Here is a 24,048-nt window from a genome sequence, read left to right as displayed (position 1 = left end):
GCTCATGCCTGTAATCCCAGCACTTTGGGAGGCTGAGGCAGGTGGATCACTTGAGGTCGGGAGTTCAAGGCCAGCCTGTGAAACCCTGTCTCTACAAAAAATACAAAAATTAGCTGGGCGTGGTGGCTCACGCCTGTAATCCCAACTACTCGGGAGACTGACACAGGAGAATTGCTTGAACTCAGGAGGCAGAGGTTGCAGTGGGCTGAGATTGTGCCACCACACTCCAGCCTGGGTGACAGAGCAAGACTCCATCTCAAAAAGAGAAAGAAAAAAAGGACAGTGGGAAGTACAGTCTAGCCTGAATCCCTACACTACTGGTCTTCCTGCCTAGCTTCAGAGCCAACTCCCAACAACCCTGCCCAGGAAGGGAGATACCTGCCTTTTATTTTGGAGAGGTGAAGGGGCTAGACCACCTTGACCTTAGAAGTCAAGCAGCAGCTCCACCAAGCCAAAAAGCACTTCCAATGACCCTACCCAGGCAAGGAGACTTCCACCTCCACACATCCAGAAGAAGCAAACTGGCTAGACCTGCTTAACTCTGGAGATCAAACAGCCACTGAGCCAAAATTTCACTCCATGGCTTCATCCTGACAGGGAGGCAACCCTTAATTGTGCATTTCTAAGGAGTACAGCCTCTGGTCACACATGTTATGAGTAGTGACTCTGCCTAACCTTGTATGCCAGTCTACAGCCCTGCCAAATTGCAGGTCCCAAATTATCAGCCAGGCAGTACATCTTATGGCCAGTCTGACCAGAAGTCATTGCAATACCCAACCAGCAACTCAACAGAGCAAAAGCAGTGGCCCAGTCAGCTAGAGAACTCACAAGAAGCTCTGCCTGCCTGGGGTTGTCATCAGCTGACCCTTTTGGAATCATAGGATAGACTAAATAGTGAAGGTCTATCCCTTCCCAAGAACACCTGTAACGGCCAGAAGAGGGGGCTGTCTCCTCAAATGCACTGACAACAATACAAGAACATACGGATTATGAAGAATCAGGGAATCATGACACCTACAAAAGAAACTAATAAAGCTCCAATAATAGACTCCAAAGAAATGGAGATTTATGAAATAACTGACAAAGAATTCAGAATAATACCCATAAAGAAGTTCAGTGAACTATTAATATATACAGATAAAAAATTTAATGAAATTTGAAAACAGTACACTAAAAAGAAAGTTGATAAATAGAAACAATAAGAATGGGATAGAAATTCAAGAGACTGAAAAATTCAACAGAAAGCTTCAACAGCTGACTCAGCCAAGAAGAAGAAAGAATCAGTATGCTGGGAGACAGAACATTTGAAATTATCTAGCCAGGAGCAAAAAAAAGAACAAAAGAATTTCTAAAATTAAAGCCTACAGATTATGGAACACCATCAAGAGACCAAACCTTCACATAATAGTGGTTGGAGAAGGAGAAAGAGGTGCCTGAAAAGCATATTTAAAGGGGCCAAAAAGCATATTTAAAGAAATAATGGCTGAAAATTTCCTTAATCTGTGGTATATGCCAACATCCAGGTACAGGAACTGCAGAGGTTTCCAATCAAATTCAACCCAAAGAGGAGTACACCACAACACATAATAAACTATCAAAAATCAAACGCAAAAAATTTTGAGAGCATCAAGAGGCAAGAAACATATCACATAAAAAGGAGTGCCATACAATCATCGGCAGAGTTCTCAGCATAAACCCTCAGGTCAGGAGAGAGTAGGATAAATTCAAAGTGCTCAAGAGAACAACTGCCAACTAACAATACTTTATCCAGCAAAGCTGTCTTTCATAAATGAGGGAGAAGTAAAAAAAAAAAGAAAAGAAAAAAGAAAAGTGTGTTTTCCCAGACAAACAAAAGCTAAAGGAATTCATCATCACTGGACCTGCCTTGCAGGAATTGCTAAATGGAGTTATTTAAACTGAAACAAAAAGCTACTAATTAATAACATAAAACATGCACGAAACTCAAACATATAAATAAAGCAGAGCCCATTCAGAATACTATTGGATTGTAATGATGGTGTAAAAGTATAGAGTTATATGCAAAGTTAAGTTGTTATAAGCTTGAAATAGGTGGTTGTAAGTATAAGATGTTCCATGTAAGCCTAATGGTGGTAACCACAAAGCAAAAATCTTTAGAAGCACAAAACAAAAATATCAAAGCATACTACTATAGAAAATAAACCACAAAGGAATACAGCAAGAGAGGAGGAAAGAAATGAAGTATGTACAAAATAATCAGAAAACAACTAACAAAATGGCAGTAGTAAGTCCTTACCTAGCAACGATTGAATGTCAATGGATTAATTTCTCCAATAAAAAGACATATAGTGGCTGAATGGATAAAATAAGACCTAATTATATGCTACCTACAAGAGACTCACCTCACTTTTAGACGTAGACTGAAAGTGAAGGGATAGAAAAGAATACTCCACACAAATGGAAACCAAAAGAGAGTGGGGTGGCTATACTTATATCAGACAACATAGACTTTAAGTTAAAAACTCTGAAAAAAAATAAAGAAGGACATCATATGATAAAAGGGTCAATTCATCGAGGACATAACAATTGTAAATTTATATGCACTCAATGTTGAAGTACCTAAATATATAGCACAAATATTAAAGGATCTGAAGGGAGAGATAGATTGCAACACAAGAATAGTAGGGGACTTCTGTACCCTATCTCAACAATGGACAGATCATCTAAACAGAATTAATAAGGAAGCATTAGACTCTAGCAACACTGAACCAAACGGACCTAACAGACATATACAGAACATTCCATCTAATAGCAACAGAATACACACTCTCAAGTGCACACAGAGCATTCACCAGAATAGATCACATGTTAGGGCACAAAAAAAGCCTTGGCAAATTTAAGAAGACTGAAATTATATCAAATATCTTTTCCAATCACAATGGTATGAAACGAGAAAAGAATACCAAGAGGAATTTTGGAGAATTCACAAATACATGGAAATTAAACATTCTCCTGAACAACCAATACATCGATGAAGAAATTAAAGGGAAAATTTTAAAGGATCTTGAGACAAAAATGGAAACACAACATATTAAAACTTACGGGATGCAGCAAAAGCAGTTTTAAAAGTAAAGTTTATAGCAATAAATGCCTACGTCAAAAAAGAAGTTCTCAAAAGCTGCTTTTTTGAAAAGATAAAATTGACAAACCTTTAGCTAGACTGAGAAAAAAAGAATAGATCAAATAAATAAAATCACAAAGAAAGGACATTACAGCTGATACTCCAGAAATACAAAGGATCATGAAAGACTACTATAAACAAATGCCAACAAATTGGAAAATCTACAATAAATGGATAAAGTCTTAGATGCATGTAATCCCAAGACCAAATAATGAAGAAGTAGAAAAATCTGAACAGACCAATAACAAGTAAGGAGATTGAATCAGTAATAAAAAGTCTGTCATCAAAGAAAAACCCAAGACTTGATGAGTTCACAGCTTAATTCTACCAAACATTTAAAGAATTAATACCAATCTTGTTCAAACTCTTCCAAAAAAAAAAAAAATTGGGAGAGGAGGGAGTACTTCCAAGCTCTTTTTGGAGGGCAGCATTACCCTAATACTAAAGCCAGACAAGGAAATTACAAGAAAATAAAATTACAGGCCAATATCCATGATGAACATGGAAGCAAAAATCCTCAACAAAATACTAGCAAACTGAATTCAACAACATATTAAAAGGATTATCCACAATGATCAAGTGGAATTTATCCCTGGTATATGAGGATGGTTAACAATATGCAAATCAATACATGTAACATACCACATTAACAGAATGAAGGACAAAATCTATATGATCATCTCATTAGATGAAGAAAAAGCATTTGACAAAATTCAACATCCTTTCATGATAATAAGTCTCACCAAAATAAGGAATAGAAGGGTTGTACCTCAATACAGTGAAGGCCACATATGAGAAGCCCATAGCTAACATTATGCTGAATGATGGAAAATTGAAAGCCTTTCCTCTAAGATCTGGAACAACATAAGGATGCTCACTCTTGCCATTTCTAGATTATACAGTATTGGAAATCTTTGCCTGAGCAATTAGGCAAGAGAAAGAAATAGCACACAAATAGAAAGGAACCAGTGAAATTGTCAGTTTGCTGAAATGACATAATCTTATAGAAAATCCAACAGTCTTCACCAAAAAACCGTTGGAACTAATAAATACAGTAATGTTGCAGGATCCAAAATCGACACACAAAATCAGTAGCATTTCTATACACTAACAACAAACTATCTGAAAACAAATCAAGAGAACAATCCCACTTACAAAGCTACAAAAAGAAATACTTAGGAAGAAATTTAACCAAGGACTTGAAAGACCTGTACCAAAAACTATAAAATGTTGGTGAAATAAATTGAAGATGATACAAATAAGTGGAAAGAGTTCTTCTGTTTATGGGGTGGAAGAATCAATATTGTTAAAATGTCCACACTACCCAAAGTAATCTAAAGATTTAGTGCAATCCCTATCAAGATTCTAATGTCATTTTTATAGAAATAGAAAAAATAATCCTAAAATTCATACAAAACCACAAACACCCCCAAATGGCCAAGGCAATCAAGCAAAAAGAACAAGTCTGGAGATGCCACACTACTTGATTTCAAACTGTACTACAAAGCTATAACAATTAAAACAGTACAGTACTGGCAAAAATAGACCCATTGACAAATGGAATAGAATAGGGAGTCCAGAAATGAACCCACACATGTACAATCAGTTGATTTTACAAAGGTTCCAAGAATACCCAATGGGAAACGAATAGTCTCTCTAATAGGTGGTATTGGGAAAACTGGATATCCACATGCAGAAGAATGAAATTGAACTCTTATCTTACACCATATACAAAAATCAACCTAAAATAGATTAAGAGATGTGAATGTAGGACCTGAAACTATAAAACCACCAACCCCGTCTCTACTAAAAATACCAAAAAAAAAAAAAAATTAGCCAGGTGTGGTGGCGGTTGCCTGTAGTCCCAGCTACTCGGGAGGCTGAGGCAGGAGAATAGTGTGAACCCGGGAGGCGGAGCTTGCAGTGAGCTGAGATCGTGCCACTGCGCTCCAGCCTGGGCAACAGAGCGAGACTCCATCTGAAAAAAAAAAAAAAAAAAAAGAAGAAAACACATGAGGAAAACTACATGACATTGATCTGTGCAATGATTTTTTGGATTTGATCCAAAAAGCACAGGCAACAAAAGCAAAAACAGACAAATGGGATTACATCAAACTAAAACGATTCTGCACCATAAAGGAAACAATTAACAGTGTTACAATTAGAAACAGTTAACTGCACCACAAAAGGGAACAATTAACAGGAAACAATGAACAGCAGAGACAACCTATAGATGGGGAGAAAATTTCTGCAAGTTATACACCCAATAGAGAGTTAATCTCCAAAATATATAAGGAGCTCAAACAACTCAATTGTAAGAAAATAAAAACTGAATTAAAAAATAGGCAAGGGATCAAAATAGACATTTTTCAAGGAAGAACTGCAAATGGCCAAGAGACATATGAAAAATTGCTCAATATTGTTAATAGAGAAGTGCAAATTAAAACTACAACAAGAGATCACTACACTTTTCAGAATGAGTAGGATGGTAGTTACAGAGGCTGGGGAGGTGATGGTCAAAGTGTACAAAGTCTCAGAAGGAATATGGTCTTTTTTTTAGTTCTATTGCACAGCATGGTGAATACAGTTAATAGAGTATTACACATTTCAACATTGCTGAGAATAAATTCCAAATGTTCTCACCACAAAAATTTTAACCAGTTCAGTTTAATTAACATTATATTCAGAAATCTTAATATCAGTTTGTACCCCCAATAAAAGTATGCAATTATATACTTTCAATTTCCATGCAAGAGAAAATAGTGGTGAGGTGGGTCACCAGTGTGAGGGTGGTAGAAGCAGCTATGGGCATAAATAAGATAGTGCAGGGAAAGCGTATGAAGTGAAAAGGGAAAGAAGGACAGAATTCTGGCAAATAATAGCTTTTAAGGAAACTTGTTTTAGGGAGACAGAGTCTTGTTCTATTGCCCAGGCTCAGGTGATTCTCCTACCTCAGCCTCCTGAGTACCTGGGACTACAGGCATGTGCCACCACGCCCAGCTAATTTTTTTGTTTGTTTGTTTGTTTGTTTTTGTTTTTTGTAGAGATGGGGTCTTCCTGAGTTGCCCAGGCTGGTCTTGAATTCCTGGGCTCAAACAATCCTCTTGCCTTGGCCTCCCAAAGTGCTGGGATTGCAGGCATGAGCCACAGTGCCTGGCCAGGAAGAGGAAACTTTTAAGTGAACAAAGCTAAGAAAATGAATGGCCATGGAAGGAGGCAAAGCAGAAAGTTTCAAAAGAGGAATGATCAATAGGATCACATGTAACAGGGAAGTCTAGAGACTGAGAAGTGAATGTTGGATTTGGATATTAGACTATTGGTGACGTTAGCAAGAGAAATTTTAGCGGAGCTATGCGGGCCAAGGTCAGCCTGCCATTGGTCCAGAATAGTGAATTGTAATGAAGAAGTAGAAATTGAGCATTGATGACACTGATGACTCTTCCAAGAACCTAGACACAAGGTGGTAAAAGTGGACAGAATTGAGGAAGACTTTTGTTTAAGATAGAATAGGCTTTGGCATGTTTATATGCTGAGGGATTAAAGATCAAAGAGGGCAAGGCTCAATACATAGGGAAGAATAGTGGATGACAGGAGACTGGGAACACAGAAGCCTGGGAGCTCTTGGAAAGAGGGGTAACACTTCCTCTGAACTAGAAGGGAGGTTAGGTACACACATATACGGGTAAGGGGAAATAGCAGTGGGAGCTTGAATAAAGATGTCTGATATTATAAACTTATGAAGCAGTAACAATTATTTGTGGGGAAGAAAGAGTTGTCTAGGAGAGAGTCAAGAATAGTGGAATAGCCATTGTGGGTTGTGGAATAGCCATTGAAGATTTTGGAAATGAGGCTGCTCTTGAGGTGGTGGACCACAAATATCTACAAGCTTTTATATTGTGGTTTTATTATTTTCTCTGATCTAACCCATAGACACAGTTAAAGGGCAGAGATGTGTGATAAGAGTCCAGATTCCAGGTTGGAGGTTTGTCAAGCAGGTGTGGCTAAAGGACTAGTGGTTAAGGGAGTTAATGGTCGTGGTGAGAACAGTGGGGATGATGCACCTTAAGTCTGGAAAGGCTAGGGAAGGAATTAAGAAGTGTGGTGGGAGTGCTGTCTATCAGAGGAGGTTGTGGGGGTAGGCATGGTAATCTTGCACAAATACAAGGAATAAAGTAGTAAGGCTAGAGAAAGTTCTGAAAAAGGAAAATGAGAATTTAGGATCACAAAATTCTCTATTGTGAAATAGCCTGATGTGTAACCCTAGAAGCAAATGTTCAAAACTGAGTAGAGGGAAAAAGCTGTAAGCAATTATGGCAAGGGTATTGGGTGGGCTTTCCTCCAGAACACTGAAGTCATCCAGGATGATGGTGGGACATGAAGTAGAAGGAAACAGGGAGATTGGTACCCAAGACTGGGGAATCTGGGACATTAACTATAACCATGGCCACAAATGATAAAAGTTAAAATAGTTGGATCCATACATTTTGGTAATGAGGGATTTTTGTATGGGATGGGAAGAAGCAATGGTGCAGAAGTAGAAGTGAGGACCTGGGAGAACATCCTCTGACCGTTCGTACAAGTCTGCATAATATGGGCGCATGGGCACATGTTCAGCCTTTTGTGGAGGGAAGGAAGTGTTCTCACGCGAGTTTTCTTGAAGTCCAGGAAGTGGCAACAACATTCAGTGAAGAGACTGGGACTGCAGGGGAGTTTATAAGGAGAAAGTGACTCCAGGGAACATGGGAAAGACTGGAAGTGAGGGGAACTGTGTGTTGGACTGGGGTTGGGGGAAGTTCAGGAGAAAAACCAAAGAGTGTGCGGATCGGGGAGTATATAGGAGAAAAAGGCATTTAGGGCAGTAGTGAAGGATAGCAGGAGCAGGCCTGAGTAGTGTAAGGTTCTAAATAGAAAGTTGTTGCCAGGCCGGGCGCGGTGGCTCACGCCTGTAATCCCAGCACTTTGGGAGGCCGAGGCGGGTGGATCACGAGGTCAGGAGATCGAGACCATCCTGGCTAACACGGTGAAACCCCGTCTCTACTAAAAATACTAAAAATTAGCCGGGCGTGGTGGCGGGCGCCTGTAGTCCCAGCTACTCGGGAGGCTGAGGCAGGAGAATGGCGTGAACCCAGGAGGCGGAGCTTGCAGTGAGCCGAGATCGCGCCACTGCACTCCAGCCTGGGCGACAGAGCGAGACTCCGTCTCAAAAAAAAAAAAAAAAGAAAGTTGTTGCCAAAATGGTAGTGTTTTCATCCCCTTGGCAATGAAAGGGGAAATATCACTACAAATGTTTCACTGCAAATATCACTAGGTTGTGAACCTAGGTTGTAGGATTGTTCACCTCCCCCTCCGCACCTTTTTGGTCATATATATAACAGGATATATGCCAGGACAACAAATGTTTGCCTTTCCCCCTAGAGCATCATTAACATAATTACTCAAATAAAAGAAGAGTCCCCTTTGATTGATTCAAGTAATAGAAAAGTTGAGTTCACATCTGTGCAGGTGGACCCATGTGCCTCCATAAGCTGTGGAGTTTTGAGAAGCAGTGAGCTTTTATTCTTCTCATTTTTCATTATGATAGCCTGGACTTACGTGGGGTTTCCTGAGTGACATGACTATGTGTCTGCAACAGTAAAAGGGTGAAGTTGCAGACATCTGGTAATTATTAGTATGTAAAATAACAAAAACAAGAAAAATGTACTGAAGCAAATCATCACGGACTTTTTCTCTGAGATCAAACACTGAAGTAACAAAAAATGACATCAAACAGAACAAACTAAAACAATGAACCTGGTGCATATAATCTACTTTTCTGATTATTGATTTTGGTGACCCCATGTCCTCCTCTAGCTCATAGTTCCATCATAAGCATTATATTTTATATCATTTATTAGAGTATTTATTTTTAAAGCATAAAAATCTGTTTTAATTACTTAAATGTCTCTATGGATAGTTTTAATATTTATATTTGTAATGAATAGAATTACATCTTGATTATGTCTTTGGAAACGTATTTGTAGAGCTTAAAACACAGCCGAAATCATGTGGCTTTCCAATAGACTCCTTTGAAACAGTGCTTTACTTTGCAGAATTATAAGCCAGAAAGTACTATGGCATTAAGTTATTGCAAAGCATTGTGATTTATCCAGTAAAATACATGGCTATGGACCTTGTAAGCGTCTTATATTTAGCTACGTCCCCCTTACCCTCACAGAAAAGTAATCTCTGCATTATTAATGTACCTCAAGATTACTAAATGATCTACACGGTAGCCAGCCAATCTGTGGTGGCCCCCAATTTTATGCTATCTGTACTGGCACTGATTTCAGGCAATCACCCTTCCACCATTGCCCCCTCCTCTCCATGCTTGGAAAGATGCTTGCTCCCTCTTCTGGACTTGTTTTGCTAGGAAAGGTTTTGGTAGTAGAGCACATATTCTTTGTCATGCCACATTTTGAGCTGACCTTCCTGCCGGACATGTCTAAAATCATACTCTTAGCAACACTTAACCCCAATTCATGTGGTCATCAGATTGGACTGGCCATGGTAGAATGTGGCCCAAATAAATCCTGGTGGGACTGGACTGAGAACTTCTCCCACTCTAATACTGGACAAAATAATTGTATGCTCCCCAGTATCTCTTCATGCAGGAATGGAAGGCCTGTGTAGACAAATGACTGTCCCATCCAATTTTAGCCAAATGTGATTATCATATGCCAAACACTGACAAGAACAATTTATCTTGAATTGAACAGTTTATCTTGGGCCTACTGCTTCATCATTAACTAGGAGTTAATCTGCTTTGTGATGACAGAAGTCTCTAAAATCCCCTTTTCAAGCACTGTGGAATACTGATCTTACCTGGCTCATTTGCAGAGATCTCACACTTCACCAAACCAATTATGACCACACGAAACCTCCGAACCTAGTTGCCACTATTCTAACCTAGTTGCCACTTTCCAGTTTTCTAAATCAAGCAAAATTCTCAAATACCCGAGTGTCTCACTGGGATGTTCTATTGGATTTGCAATTGTGTTCAATTTGATTATTTAGAGTCAGTAGGTCACTTGAATACCGTCAACTATCCTATTAAAAGATGCTTGTTGCCACACTTTTTCCCCTTCTGCTTTTGTTTGGCAACTTAATGGTTCTCAGCCTTGCTCCTGGTTGTTTATGGGGGTGTTTTATTTGCTGCCATCCCTCCCCCTTTTTCACTAGACTCTTGAATGATTTGGGATTGCTAAGGTACCCAGTGCACTATTACTAAGCTCCCAATAAATATTTGCTGAGGATGATGATATTTACATTTTTAATGTCCTCAGAGTCTAGAATTTTGACTTGGACAATATTTTGGATTTTAGGGTTTAGATTAGGTTAGGTGTCTTAATGGGGTTCTTGTTCAGATTTCTTCATATTCCAAGTGTAGCAGAAAATATAGGTTACTATTTTCTTAAGCAACCACTAATGCTGAAAGAAAACATCAGTACATGCGTGCGTTTCACTTCAAATTCATCATTTAACATCAGCAACCCCCATTTTGAGGACTGATAGCTGATTTGAAGGAGCCCTTGAGAATTTGATTGCATAGCCCTTTCTAGGGCACCAGGTAAATCCTCCTAAAAACAGCAGCTCCTGTTCTGTCCCTCTCCTGAATGGAAGCAGACTATCTGATTCCCATCCAGCCATTCTCAGGGAGTTCATTTTTCGGAGACTCAAATGAGTGGTGAAATAGGTAATCCCAGAGCATTTGGGGGAACAATTTGCGGGGGGGTGGGGGGAATATGAGTTTTCTTTCTTTAGAATGGAATTTCATCAGTGCCAGGCTAGCCCAGACCACAGGAAGTTTATGAATGCCTTTGTGATGGCTGGCAGGCTGGGTGAGAGTCAAAGTGGAGGTCCACACTTGAGCAGCAGGACTCTGGCTGAGAAGGTGAGTCAGCTTCTAAGGCCTTTTGGACTTGACTAGCAAGGAAAGCTGAGAGTAGGGACTATCTCCACAGCTGTCAGTGTGTCTCATGATGACATCCCCAGAACTGTGTTCCTGAAGGTGATGCTATAAATGTCAGAGTCTAAAAGATCTTGCAACCATTTTATAAATCCACACAGGCACCTCAACCCTTAGAACTGAAGACACTTGTTAATATGTAAATGGTGGCTTCTCAGTCTATCCCCAAATAAAAATAGATCTTATAAATGTTACCAAACATTTAAAATAATCATAAAATAGTTTACATATTCATTATTTGGCTCAGAGTTCTGATGGTGAAGCAAAGTGCAGCTCTTTCCCTCCCTCGCATTCTAACTGGAACATGGTCCTTATCAAAGCGTCGACACCGCAGGAGCACTGAGGATGACATAAAACCTGTCTGACACATTTTCTGATAAGGCAGGAATGTACTTTTCAGATCTCTTGAACATGGCCTTTCTCATCTGTCACCACCGTATTTCTTCACTTTGCTGGCCTGGGGAAAATACTATATTCTAGGACTTTTTTCTTACAGGTTCATATCTCGTTGGCTGTTGGTTCAATGTCTTGCTCACCCAATGAGAAGGCCAAAACACTGATGAAAGGCCTTGCTCACTCAGTGCTCTCGGAAGGCAGAACTCATCAGCTGACTTGCCAGTCACCCTCGCCACAGACACTGGCTTAAAAGGTACAGAACAAGATTTCAAAACTGTTTGTAAGGCTTATTGGCGGGGAGGGAGGGAGGGAGAGGGAGGAGAGAGATAGAGAGACAGAGAGAGAGAGGAATATGTATCTGTTGCAGGGCATCAGCTCCCAATTTCTCATTGGAGGAGGTAACTTCATCTCAGCCCCCACTAAGCCCAGAACCAGCCTTGGTTGTGACGCCTACCCAGAGGTACTACCAGCCCTTAGAGAAATTTCTGCAATGACTGAGCTTCTGGGCAGAATTCAGCCAGGCTTGAACCTGAGAAGAGATGCCCTGTGAAGTCCTTTTTTGGGCAGCACCAAAAATCTGCCAGCAGGTATATTAGTTCTCCTTTCTCTCGCCAGCTGGAAAGGAAAGAACCATTGAAAGTTATAAATAATTGAAAAGAAAATCAGATTGGTTTATTGCTTCTGCTTGTATACAGAGTTGAAGAGCAAGTTTGAGTGAGTGCCTGGAGTGGGCAGTGGATGAGGGGAATTATGGAAGGGAGAGGGGTTCCTCAAGTCTGTTATTTTTTAAGAGATGGGGTCTCGCTGTGTTGCCCAGGCTGGTCTTGAACTCCTGGGCTCAAGCAATCCACCCATCTCAGCCTCCCAAAGTGTTGGGATTACAGATGTGAGGCACCGCACCTGGCCTCAAATCTGTTCTTGAGCAGTAGAGAGGAAAGGAGAAAGGAAGGGACCCACTGGCTAAAATAAAATACATTTTTAAGAAGGGCAACTCTCAGTGAGTGGTTGTGATGGCCGCCCTGCTAGGGCTCTTCCCTCGCCTCCTGGAGCTCCTCCCTTCATCCTCTCCTGTATTGCTGGGCCCAGCCTAGTGTGGAAGAAGAGTAAAGCTGAGCTAGAAGTATTTTCTGCTGGTGCCCCACCAATTTAAACACATTAAATTTGGAGTGTAGTTCTGCCTTTGTATGAGGCTTTTATCTATGGTGACATCCTGTTCTTGGACTCTGATACTGTAAAGAAAGCAGATGCCTTCACTTCACGATTGCATACCTAAATGAAGATTTAGTACATTTCATTATGGTAATCCTCAGCCCAGCCTCCACCCTGCGTAGCTACTGGATTTATAAATTACAATCCAGTACAGTGGCAGTTGGAGTCCCAAATTACTAAAAGCCAGAGCCAGGAAATCTTCTTGGATTGTGCCAGTCTCAGAGTTTGCTCTTGATTCTGATTTTCTATGCTAGTATATGGAAATCATCTTGGACAGGTCTCCAGGGATTCCAGGGAAAGAGCATGGGTAAGAGTGGCTAAGCTCACCCACTTGGATATCTAAGTGCACGTTAGTTTGCATTTCCAAATCCGCTTCTAATTTGGATAGTACATTTTACAAAGCTTATTAGAAAACTGGTCTAAAAGAACACGTTTGAAAGAGCATTAAAAAGCATAAAGAGGAGGCCTTCTAACCCCAATAGCAACATTTTGAGGTTTGACACAGCAAGAGATTTTTCTTTCTTTCAAAGAACATTACTTTCTTTCAAAGGACAGCCAGCTCTCAAGAGTAATAGATAATAGCAATAGGGGAGCAATCTGACTCACATACAAGCTCCAAAGTTCATTGGAGGCAAGCATTCCATCCTCTCCCCTTACCTAACCTTCTCTCACTTGCTCACATAGACTTAACTAAATTTCATCTCTCGTTTTTCCCTTGACCACTCTTCTAGCAAATGGACTAACTAATAAGTGGTCAAAAGGCTGAAGAAAGAGAAGTCAGAGGCCACAATAGGCCCAAACTTAATAACGTGTGCCTGGAATATGGCAAGCTGGCCCTGTAATAACTTCCAGATGAATCACGGTTTTTTTCAGACACCAGCAGGTGAACCGAAATCATTCTATTTGCCTCCCACTTCTTCCATCCAGAATTACTGATCTCCGCTGAGGCTGGTAAAAACAGCTGGTTGAGGTCTCTAGTCTCTGGCCATTCTTAGGGATGGTCATTTTATTCCTAAGTGTAACCCCTTCTGGTGTGACCCATGTGTTTTCTGCCAACTCTCCACAAAGAAGGCCAGGGGAAACTGTCTGGGTGGGACTTCTGATAGGGGACAGCAGGACCTTGGAATCTGTCACTGTGGATGAGGGGGGCAGGTGGTCCATAATGGGGAAAGGAGGACTGAATAAGATTAGGCTCTGAGGTCTTCCTGGCCTTGACCTGTGGAAAGGCTTAGAACCCCCAGATGGTCGCTCTAGTTTTGAAGAAAGAAGGTTGTCCCCAGATGGCTCTGTCTCTGACATGCGCTTTCTGCATTGCACTACTGCATCCTGGGTGGAGAGCAGGTTAGACGAGCCTGGTTCTGGAGAAAGGGTGGGTCCCTCGCACATGCAGGGTGCAGTGGCATCCACTGGTGAGGACTTAATGGCTCCGGGATCTTGCTTTGGTTTTTCTTCCTTTGAGCTTTCCAGGGAGGAGGGAGAATCATCTTTGGCAGGTTTCTGAGTGGTCCCACTGGTTGAGCTGGGTCCCTCCTGGCTCCTCTCCAGAGGCTGAACCCCATTCTCCCCTGAGCTCTGAGAGGGCAGGGGCTGTGGGATCTGGGTGTACTGAATCTTGGGAGGGATAACTGGGACCGCCCTGGCCTGGCACATTTTGACCATGAAGGAGGTTCTCACAGCTGACACACTCACAGGAGCTGAGTTACGGCGGCCTGTCAGTGCATGAGCAACAATGTCCAGGTCCTGGGGGTCCTGGGAGTAAACCCTCCAGGGGTCTGCTTTACAGTAAGATGAGGTCATCCATGTGACCTTTGGGTCTCCTGGCTCAGAGACCTGCATTCCAGGTGAACTAAATGAGGCCACGTTCTCAAACCAGAAGAGGTCAGCAATGGGAATGGCAGGGTCCAAGTTGAGGGAAGAAGGCCTGTTTTTCCCTCTTGGGGGCCCACACTCTGTGCTCTTTAGCTGTAACTTTGCGGGGTGCTCTCCAGGCGAAGTGCTGTCCTGCACGCTGGGTGAACTCTCCTTGCTGCTCTCTGGCCCAGGAACACCACCTTGCCTAATCTGTGGACTGCTGTGCCCCAGGTGTGTCCCCAGCTCCTTTCCCTCTGCTAGGCTGATGGGGCTGGTTTCTGCTGGGTTGGGTTGCACACCACTTGGTCCCTTCTGGTTGGGAGAAGCCTCTGCCCCTTTCAGGCCAGAGAACTCTCTGAAGGACCTCAGGGCTTTCTCATCCCATCCAGTAATCTCTCTCCTGGGTGCCTGGGGCTGAAGAGGGTCAGAATTCCTCTCTGTTTCAAGATTAGCACAGCTGCTGGAGGAGGGAACCTCGAGAGTCCACTGGCTTTTAACCGTGGGTTTGCTATCTAGAGAATGGCTCTGGCGAAGGCTGGGCCTGTGGGAAAGCCTCTTCTCCAACTGGTGACCCTGAAGGCCCTGTACCTGGGCCTTGTGCGCGTCTTTCAGGGTGGGAGAGTGAAGGGGACTCGTCACCCACTGGGGTTCCTCCCAGGGCTCCACCATCTCCAGGCCATGCTGGGCAATGTCTGTCACAGTGTCATCTTCGTCACAGTCTGAAGGCTCCTGTACGGAATGGGTTACCTCCTCCTCTTCTTGTGAGACGATCTCAACCTCCCTGGTTGGGCTTGGAAAACCACAGCCTTTCCCCTCAGAAGCAGCATTCTTTGAATTTTGCTTGTCACTGTGTCTTGGGGTTGCCTCCTCTCCCTGACAGAGGCTAGAGATCTCAGGGCTGTCTTGGGACTTCAGCTGGTCTATGTAGAGATCTGTCCTCAATTTCCTGGATGAGTCTTCTCTTTCTGGGCTGCCCTTTGAAAGCAGGACTGGAGTTGACTCCTCCAGAGGAGTTGGAGGGGGAGGAGCAGGTGGGAGTGGAGGAGACAGATTCCCTGGGCCTCCTACTTCCACTGTTGCTTGTGGAGATGCCTTCTCAAAAGGAACTATTTCCAGAGGAGCCAGGCTGGCGAGGTCTGGCTGCAGGCCCTGCTCAGGTTCCGGCTTCTCTCTGCTGGCTGCTGTGGAAGCCCCCTGTGTGCTCTGATTGGCTGGATCCCTAGTCCACACCTCCAGAGGGGCGGAGACTGGAGCAGGGAAGGAGCCACAAGGCAAGCTCCCAGGAGGCTCTGAGGGAATAAAGGGCCCCAGACTCGACTCGAGAATAGGCTGAATTGGGCTGGTCTTCAGAGCAGGAGGTGGCAACGATGACAGCTCCTCCTCAGATTCAATGATTTTCAGCTCCTGTTGAATCTCAGGCCAGATCAGGGCATTGGCCAGATCATCTTCATCCTGAAAAACATCAATAAACTGATTGTCTTAGAACTAAGTACTCTGGGTGCTGACATCAGCGTTTCCAGTGAGAGGGAAGGGACTGACAGCACCAGCCTGTGCCAGTTCAGCAAATACAAGGTGCAGCACCGATAATACCTGTGGCTATCTGAGTGCTCACCATGCACCATCACATACTTTAGCTGTATCTTGTGTAATTTTCCCAACTACTCTAGGAAATAAACACTACTATAATTACTCCCATTTTATAGATGAGAGGTCTAGGTTCAAATAGATTAAACAATTTATCTAAGTCATACAGCAGCACACCAGGATTGAAATCCAGTTCTGTCTACACCAGAACGTAAGTACCTAATCTCTATGCACTGTTGCCTTATAAAACAACAAAAGCCCTGGTCTCATTTAACTTCAGGTTCATTAGAAGGCACACAAGAATGAGAGTCTTCCAGTGGAATGAAAATGTTAAGTCTTACCCTGACACCTGCTTTCCAAATAAGTAAATATCGTTCTTTTTTAATTTTCTTTTTTTTTTTTTTTTTTGAGACAGAGTCTCACATTATCATCCAGGCTGGAGTGCAATGGTGTGATCTCAGCTCACTGCAACCTCTGCCTCCTGGGTTCACACGATTCTTCTGCCTCAGCCTCCCAAGTAGCTGGGATTACAGGTGCACACCACCACACCTGGCTAATTTTTTGTATTTTTAGTAGAGATGGGGTGTCACTATGTTGGCCAGACTGGTCTCAAACTCCTGACCTTGTGATCCACCCACCTTGGCCTCCCAAAGTGCTGGGATTAACAGGTGTGAGCCACCATGCCCGGCCTTTAATGTTATTTTTTTGAGACAGAGTCTCGCTCTATTGCCCTGGATGGAGTGCAGTGGCGTGATCTCAGCTCACTGCAGCCTCCACCTCCTGGGTTCAAGCAATTCTCCTGCCTCAGCCCCCCAAGTAGCTGGGATTACAGGCCTGTGCCACCCAGCTAATTTTCGTATTTTTAGTAGAGATGGGGTTTCACCATGTTGCTAGGCTGGTCTCAAACTCCTGGGCTCAAGTAATTTTCCCACCTAGGCCTCCAGAAGTGCTGGGATTACAGGTGTGAGCCACCACACCCAGTCTCTTTTTTCTTATTACCAAGGAAATACATATTTCACATGGAAAAAAATATGAATACATATTCAAATAAAGGCAAATACAAAGACATCGAAATCATACATCCTTACTCCCCACAGATAACCACTGTTAACATGATGGGGATTTCTTTGTTGTGGTTTGTGGAACTGCCTACTCCTCCACCTTGCTTGCTGTCCTTGTCTCCCCTCAAGTCCAGCTTCCCTTTGTCCTTCTAGACTCCTCCCTTTCCCTACATAAAGCCCAAAGCTATAGACAGGAAAGGGATGGAAGGAGGCCTGCTCAGGGCCAGGACAACCAATTTCAATTTCTTTCTTTCTTTTCTTTTTTTTTTTTTGAGACAAAAGAGTTTCACTTTTGTCACCCAGGCTGGAGTGCAGTGGCATGATTTCGGCTCATTGCAACCTCCTCCTCCCGGGTTCAAGTGATTCTCCTGCCTCAGCCTCCCAAGTAGCTGGGATTACAGGCATGTGCCACCACACCCGGCTAATTTTGTATTTTTAGTAGAGATGGGGTTTCACCATGTTGGCCAGGCTGGTCACAAACTCCTGACCTCAGGTGATCCGCCCGCCTCAACCTCCCAAAGTGCTCAGAAAGGTGTGAGCCACCATGCCTGGCCCAGTTTCTTTCATTTCTTGCCTCAAGGCCTAATTCTGTCCCAGGGCGAGGCAGCCGGGGGACGAATCTCCATCCTGGGATGGCACAGGCCTTTGTGAAAGTAATTTTTGCTGCTGACCTCTCGTCCCTTCTCACCTAGCTCTAATCACTTGTTGTTTCATATTACAGTTACTTTAATGCTTGTCTTATTATTCCCAATGGACTGTGAGCTTCTTGAGGTCAGGATTGTGTTTATTCATCTTTGATTCAACAAGGCCAAAAGGTGCCTGGTATACTGTGAATGGGGGCTCAATAAAGGGTCTGCTGAACTGTAATGGATTCAGTGTTTTCTTTTGGATTATTTCTTTCACATATCTCTGTGGGATTACTTTATCAAAATTAATCTGCTTCTACCACACTGCATTTATTTGTGAACATTTCTATTTTGCCTACTAGACTGTGCCCTCCTTCGGAGCGGGGACAGCTTCATCTCTTTACTCTCCTCAGCACCTACATTAACTGAGATATTACTAAGAAATCAATACTGAGAAACCATAAATTTAGATGAACAAATGAACATCTAAACTCCCTTCCACTTCACTCTGCCCTCTCAGTAAGCGGACCCACAGTGCATCTCTTTGCTCAAACCAGAAACCTATGAGGTGCCTTTGACGTTTCCTTCTTTTTCAGCCCTTATCTAATCCTTCAACAAGTCCTGTCCACTCTACCTTCTAAATAGTGATTGTAGCCCTTCATTTCTATCCCCATGGCCCCACACTAGTCTACACCTCCAGCTTTTCTCTCCTGGCTTACCACATACTCCCCTCCTGATGCATTCGTGCCTCCTTTCTTCAAGCCGTTCTCCACACAGAATAGAATGACCCATTAAAGACAAAATTCTGAACACCTCATATGCTTTCCCATTGCCCTTAGGTTAAACCCCAAATCACTTCCAAGAAGTCCTGGCTCCTGCATCCCCCTGAGTCTCACTTTCTCCAGCCCAGCTATCCCAGCCTTGCTCCCATTCCTTGAATGGGAATGCTCTTTTCTACCTTGGATTCATGGCACATCTTATTCTTTCTGCCTGGAGGTCTCTCCTTTCCTAGTCCACCCACTGCCCCTTTCTTCCATCTAAGTTATCTGCCTGAATATGCACTCTACAGAGAAGCTTTCCCTGACCCTTGTGGCATGCCTCCTCCCTCTGACTAGGTTGGGTCCTCTTGCTATGTGCTCCCATGCACTCCATGCTTCCATAGCACCCCAGGAATTACTTGTTCAATCTTTCCCCAACTAGGCTGTTAGCTCCAAGAAGGCAGGGATGGTTAAAGCCTTGTTCACTACAGTGATGCCAGTGCCTGGCACAAAGTTCATGTTAAATACATGTTTTGAATGAATGAATGAACTGATGCCTTTACTTGTTCCCTTGAATCCACCCGGTTCTCTTTCCAGCACTAACTTTACCTGCTTCTCAAAGCAATGCCATTCATTCCTACAGGGTCCTCCCTGTAATAATTCAATCAATCCCCATACGAATCTCTTCATCTTTCCCCTTCAACAAATGCCAGTATATCTTATAGAGACCCTAGCTCAGCCATCCTGAGGCCTCCATGGCACTCCACTCTGCCCTAACTCCCAGCACATGGTTCTTTTGTGCATGTCCTGAAAATCAAAACTCTGGAAGCAAGTTCAAAGGCATCCTCCTTTCTGGTGCCCTCCTCTGGTCACAGAGCTGCCTCTCAAATGCAGGACTCCTCCTTGGGTATCCCTGGAAAACCTCCTCACACTTTCTATGGAAGGACATCCCATAAAAACCTTCTTGGAAAATTCCACCTCTAAAAAGTAGACAAAGTTTAGTCAGCTCCAGCATTGTATTTTAACTTCTCCAGAGCCCACGGAAGGAAAGAATGGATCCTGGAAATATTTATTGTTTTGGAAATAAGTGTAGACAACTGCCCATCCAGGATGTCCAGAAGAAGAAGGCTGGACTCTGTGACTGATCATGATATTTGGGACTGGGGTATGACAAGCAGGTCTTGTGCTGCTTCTGGGATTGAATGTCATTACATTCCAAAGACATGTTACTGGCTTATGGTGACCTCAGGTCAGGAATATTTAGAGTTGAGTCTGTATTAGGGAATCTGAACAGGATGTTTCCTCCCCATCACTGCAGGACTTCTAAAAAGTCCACTGCAAAACAAATCTCAGACCTTCATTACAAGTTTGTCTCTTAAAGTCCCTTTGGCAGAAACTGATTTTTCAAAAAAAATTTTTTTTTTCAATTTACTTTAAATTGTACCAAGAGCCCTTGGGAAAAAATAGCTCCACCTGGCTGGAGCAGGTGGAGAGTGCACCTTACCATCTCATAGAGAAGCACAGCTTCGGCTCTGGCCCTGGGGCTCTCCTGCAGGGTGCTGGACTCCATCTCACCAGCCTCTCGTCCCTCCTCCACCACCTTCTCCGGATTTGGCCTCTTCTCTAATTCATTTAAATGTTGAGAGCTCAAGGAGCTTTCTGGGGTTTTCTTCTCCTCCAGGTGGGCGCCTGGCTCCTGGGACAGGCCTTTGCTGCATTCCACTGTCCCCGGTGCTTCAGGTACTGCCTTAGCATCCTCAAGACCTGCCTTCTTAGGTACAGAAGCTGCAGTGAAAATGAGAGTTATCAGTTAAAGGAGACTTCATTTCAAGAGAGACTGTTCCCAACACAGTCACTGTCCTGTCTCCTGGCCCTGTTTCAGAAGGATGGAGGGAATTCCCTCAGCTCACCGCCCCTTGCATTTACTCTTTTATCCTAGCAATGTCCTGGCCTGAGTTCCCAGAGTTACAGATTGTCAAAGAAGGAAGGGACCTCAAAGATCACCTAGTCCGGTGGTTCTCAACCAGGGACCATCTTGCTCCTACCATTTTCTTCTTCCAGTGGACATTTGGCAATGTCTGGAGACATTTTTTTGGTTGCCACAACATTGGGGAGGGGTGAACGCTACTGGCATCTAGTGGTTAGAAGCCAGGGATGCTGCTAAATATCATCCACTGCACAGAACCTGCCCCACAACAAAGACTTATCCAGTCTAAAATGTCAGTAGTGCTGAAGTTGAGACACCATGCTCTAGCCCAGTCTCTGACTTCTCAAATAACTAGTCAGACTTCGAGAAGTCTATCTAGGTGCCCAAGGTTACAAAAATTTATTATTCACATCTTGCTTCTTATAATTATGATTAACAGCTTCCTGTGTGACTCTTCCCAGGGGTTATCTCCTGTCAATTTGGATCTATCCAAAGTGATTAAGTTCTGTTCTTAAACATCTACGAGATCAGGAAGAAGCAGGCAGATCTCAAGTTTGGCCTCTATTGCTTTGCATGAAGGAAAGCCCCATTTCTTTGCATAAAGCTGTTTCCACACTCTGGATTAAAGACTGAGTGAGTACCCAGGACTGTGCTCGGCACATAGCAGGCCCTCAAGAAAAATTACCATTTACAGTGGTATTAAAGAAACCTGGGTTCAAATGCTAATTTCTCAATGAATCTTGTAATCTTGGTACAAAGGCATCATAAGACTTGCTTTTCAGGGCTGATGTGAGGATAAAGTAGACAATGGAGACAAAGCATATAGCAGTGTCTGGCACACAGCACAAGCTCAGAAAAGTTTGTTGGTTAAGATTGGTTAAGACCAAACCACTCATTGCCATTGTTTACACTGGTGTCTTAACTCTGAGGTGTCTCACCGCAAGGCCAGCCCAGCAACTCAGATCTAGTGACAGCATCCTGATGTCTGAACTAAAATGCTTCAGAATTCACAATAGTGGTATTTCCTTTTGCCCATCACTTTGCAGGCTTATTTCCTGAAATTCAGTTTTATCTTTGAATATGTAAAATATTTACAGAGTTCAAAAGTGAAAACTACAGGTCATTCCTTGGTATCCATGGGGCGACTGGTTCCAGGACCTCCCCCCAATACCAAAATCCATGTGTGCTCAAGTCCCTGATATAAAATGGCATACATAGTATTTGCATATAACCTATGCACATCTTTTTGTTTTCTAGGTTGCTTATATAATATGTAATATTATCTCTAGGTTGCTTATCTCTAGGTTTCTTGTAATATGTAATACACTGTAAATGCCATGCAAATAGCTGTTATACTGTATTGTTTAAGAAATAATGGCAAGAATAAAATCTGTACATGTTTAGTACAGATGCAATTTTTTATTCTGGAGAATTTTGATCTGTGATTGGTTCAATCCATGGATGTGGAACCTTTGACTGTCGAGGGCCCACTGTATATAAAAAGGCCCCTTCATGCTGGCCCAGCCACATGTCTGCTACTCTACCAGTCCCCCTGCCAGGCCTTGCACTCTTCTGCTCTGGTCCTCCCTGTGGTTGGTTGCAATCTAACCCATTCTTCAAGACAAACCTAACAACACCTCTTTCAAGGCTTCCCAGACCAACCTCTCCTTGGTCACCCACCATGTGTTCATCCCTGTTGCTTCTGGTTTGTTCCACACTCCCACTGTCTCTTATAGATAACTACTTTTATTAGCTTATTGGTTTATTCTGCCAGAGTTTATTTTTGCATATGTAAACAGATACTTGTATATATTTTTGTTTCCCATCCTTAGTACACAAAATACACTATGTGATACAGATTGTTGTTTGCTTTACATTTTCTCACTTAACATATCTTGAACCAAGCCCATGCCATGTTAGTAGAGAGGGAGATCAGTCATTTTTTTTTCTTTTTTTCTTTATTTTTTTCTTTCTTTCTTTCTTTCTTTTTTTTTTTTCGAGATGGAGTCTCGCTCTGTCGCCCAGGCTGGAGTGCAGTGGTGCGATCTCAGCTTGCTGCAATCTCTGCCTCCTGGGTTCAAGCGATTCTCCTGCCTCACTTCCCTAGTAGCTGGGACTACAGGTGCCTGCCACTGCACCTGTCTAATTTTTGTATTTTTTAGTAGAGACGGGGTTTCATCATGTTGGCCAGGCTGGTCTCAAACCCCTGACCTCAGGTGATCTGCCTACCCCGGCCTCCCAAAGTGCTGGGATTACAGATGTGAGCCATCGCGCCCAGCATGATCATTCTTTATGATGTGGCCTCGTTTGGGTTTCCTTCAAAGCAGATCCTGAAATAGGGTCCTAGTAGCAGGTGGCTTATTTAGAAGGTGGTCCCAGGAAGCAGAAATGAGAAAGTGAGAGGGACGGAGGAAAAGTCAATAAAGAGTATTTTGTTGAGTTCATTCCCATTTTCAGCAACTGGGACTCAATCCCTGGTAACCCTAAGAAGCACTATGTAGAATGTGTCTTACAACAATCCCTCCAAACAATGAGAAGGTGGGTCATTTATCCACCGATTCCTGCCTTGTATTACTTGAGAGCTACCCCAGTTAATTCTCCATGCTTCTGGGCTGTCCCACGCAAAGGCTGAGTGAGCCAATCCCTTCATAAAATGCTCTGAGGCAGAAAACCAGAAACGCAAGGCAGACATCTGAGATAGGTGCCTTTCATGTGCACAGAAACTGTCCCCGACAGATTCGCTGGAGTTTGGGGGAATGTGGTGCAAGGCTCACAAAGCTATGGACTCTATAGAACTTCACTGTGTGGATGCACCCTAGTTATTCAACCAGACCCCTAAAGGGGGGCATTTGGGTTGTTTCCAGTCCTTTGCTATTACAAATAATGCCATGACGTGCAAACATCATTTTGTATTTATGCAACCATTTATTTAGGATAAATTCTTAGGAGTGAAACTTTTGGGTGAAAGGGTAAATGCATCCATAATTTTTAAATATATATTTTTTAACATTCTCCTAAAATCTAGTAGTTGGAGGAACTTGCCAGTGTCCCTTTTTGTAGAGCTTCTTTCCATTGACCATGACCATTAATATGGACTCCTGTTTGAGGTGTGAAGGAAGGGCCCGTGCTAACCATGAGTTTGTACCTATCACTCACTCCCTTGCTGAAAACCCTCAATGGCTCCCTATTGCCTCCATTATGGCATGCAAAGCCCATCACACTGTGGCCCAGCCACATGTCCTCTCTTCTCCCACTCCCCTAACAGGCCTTGTTCTCCCCTGCTTTGGTCCTCCCAGTGATTCCAATTGAATCCATTCCTCAAGACATAAACCTAACAACATCTCTTTGTAGCTTTCCCATACCATGTACCTTAGCACTCAGTGTTATTATTTATGTGCTGCACAGTCCTCAGGTTACCATGATCTCTTTTCAGGTACATGGCTTCTATCCTTGGGTAAGTTCCTCAGAACA

The 24,048-nt window shown here is 43.1% G+C and overlaps 1 protein-coding gene across 1 annotated transcript in view; it reads right to left on the bottom strand.

The window, feature by feature from the left end:
- Nucleotides 1-12,208: 12,208 nt before the first annotated feature.
- The window catches only part of ARHGAP31 (Rho GTPase activating protein 31), a 125,281-nt gene continuing 113,441 nt past the window's right edge, over nt 12,209-24,048 (bottom strand). The window contains exons 11-12 of the mRNA XM_031009703.3: nt 20,155-20,435; nt 12,209-16,073 (exon numbers count right to left, since the gene is read on the bottom strand). Of these exons, the coding sequence (XP_030865563.1) occupies nt 13,665-16,073; nt 20,155-20,435 (2,690 nt within the window). The 3' untranslated portion in view covers nt 12,209-13,664. The remainder of the gene's footprint in view (nt 16,074-20,154; nt 20,436-24,048) is intronic.

The sequence above is a fragment of the Gorilla gorilla genome, chromosome 2 (assembly GCF_029281585.2).
Source record: "Gorilla gorilla gorilla isolate KB3781 chromosome 2, NHGRI_mGorGor1-v2.1_pri, whole genome shotgun sequence".
In the NCBI taxonomy this organism is placed as follows: Eukaryota; Metazoa; Chordata; class Mammalia; order Primates; family Hominidae; genus Gorilla; species Gorilla gorilla.
The sequence above is the reverse complement of the archived record's forward strand: the minus strand, read 5'-3'. Positions and strand labels throughout refer to the sequence as shown.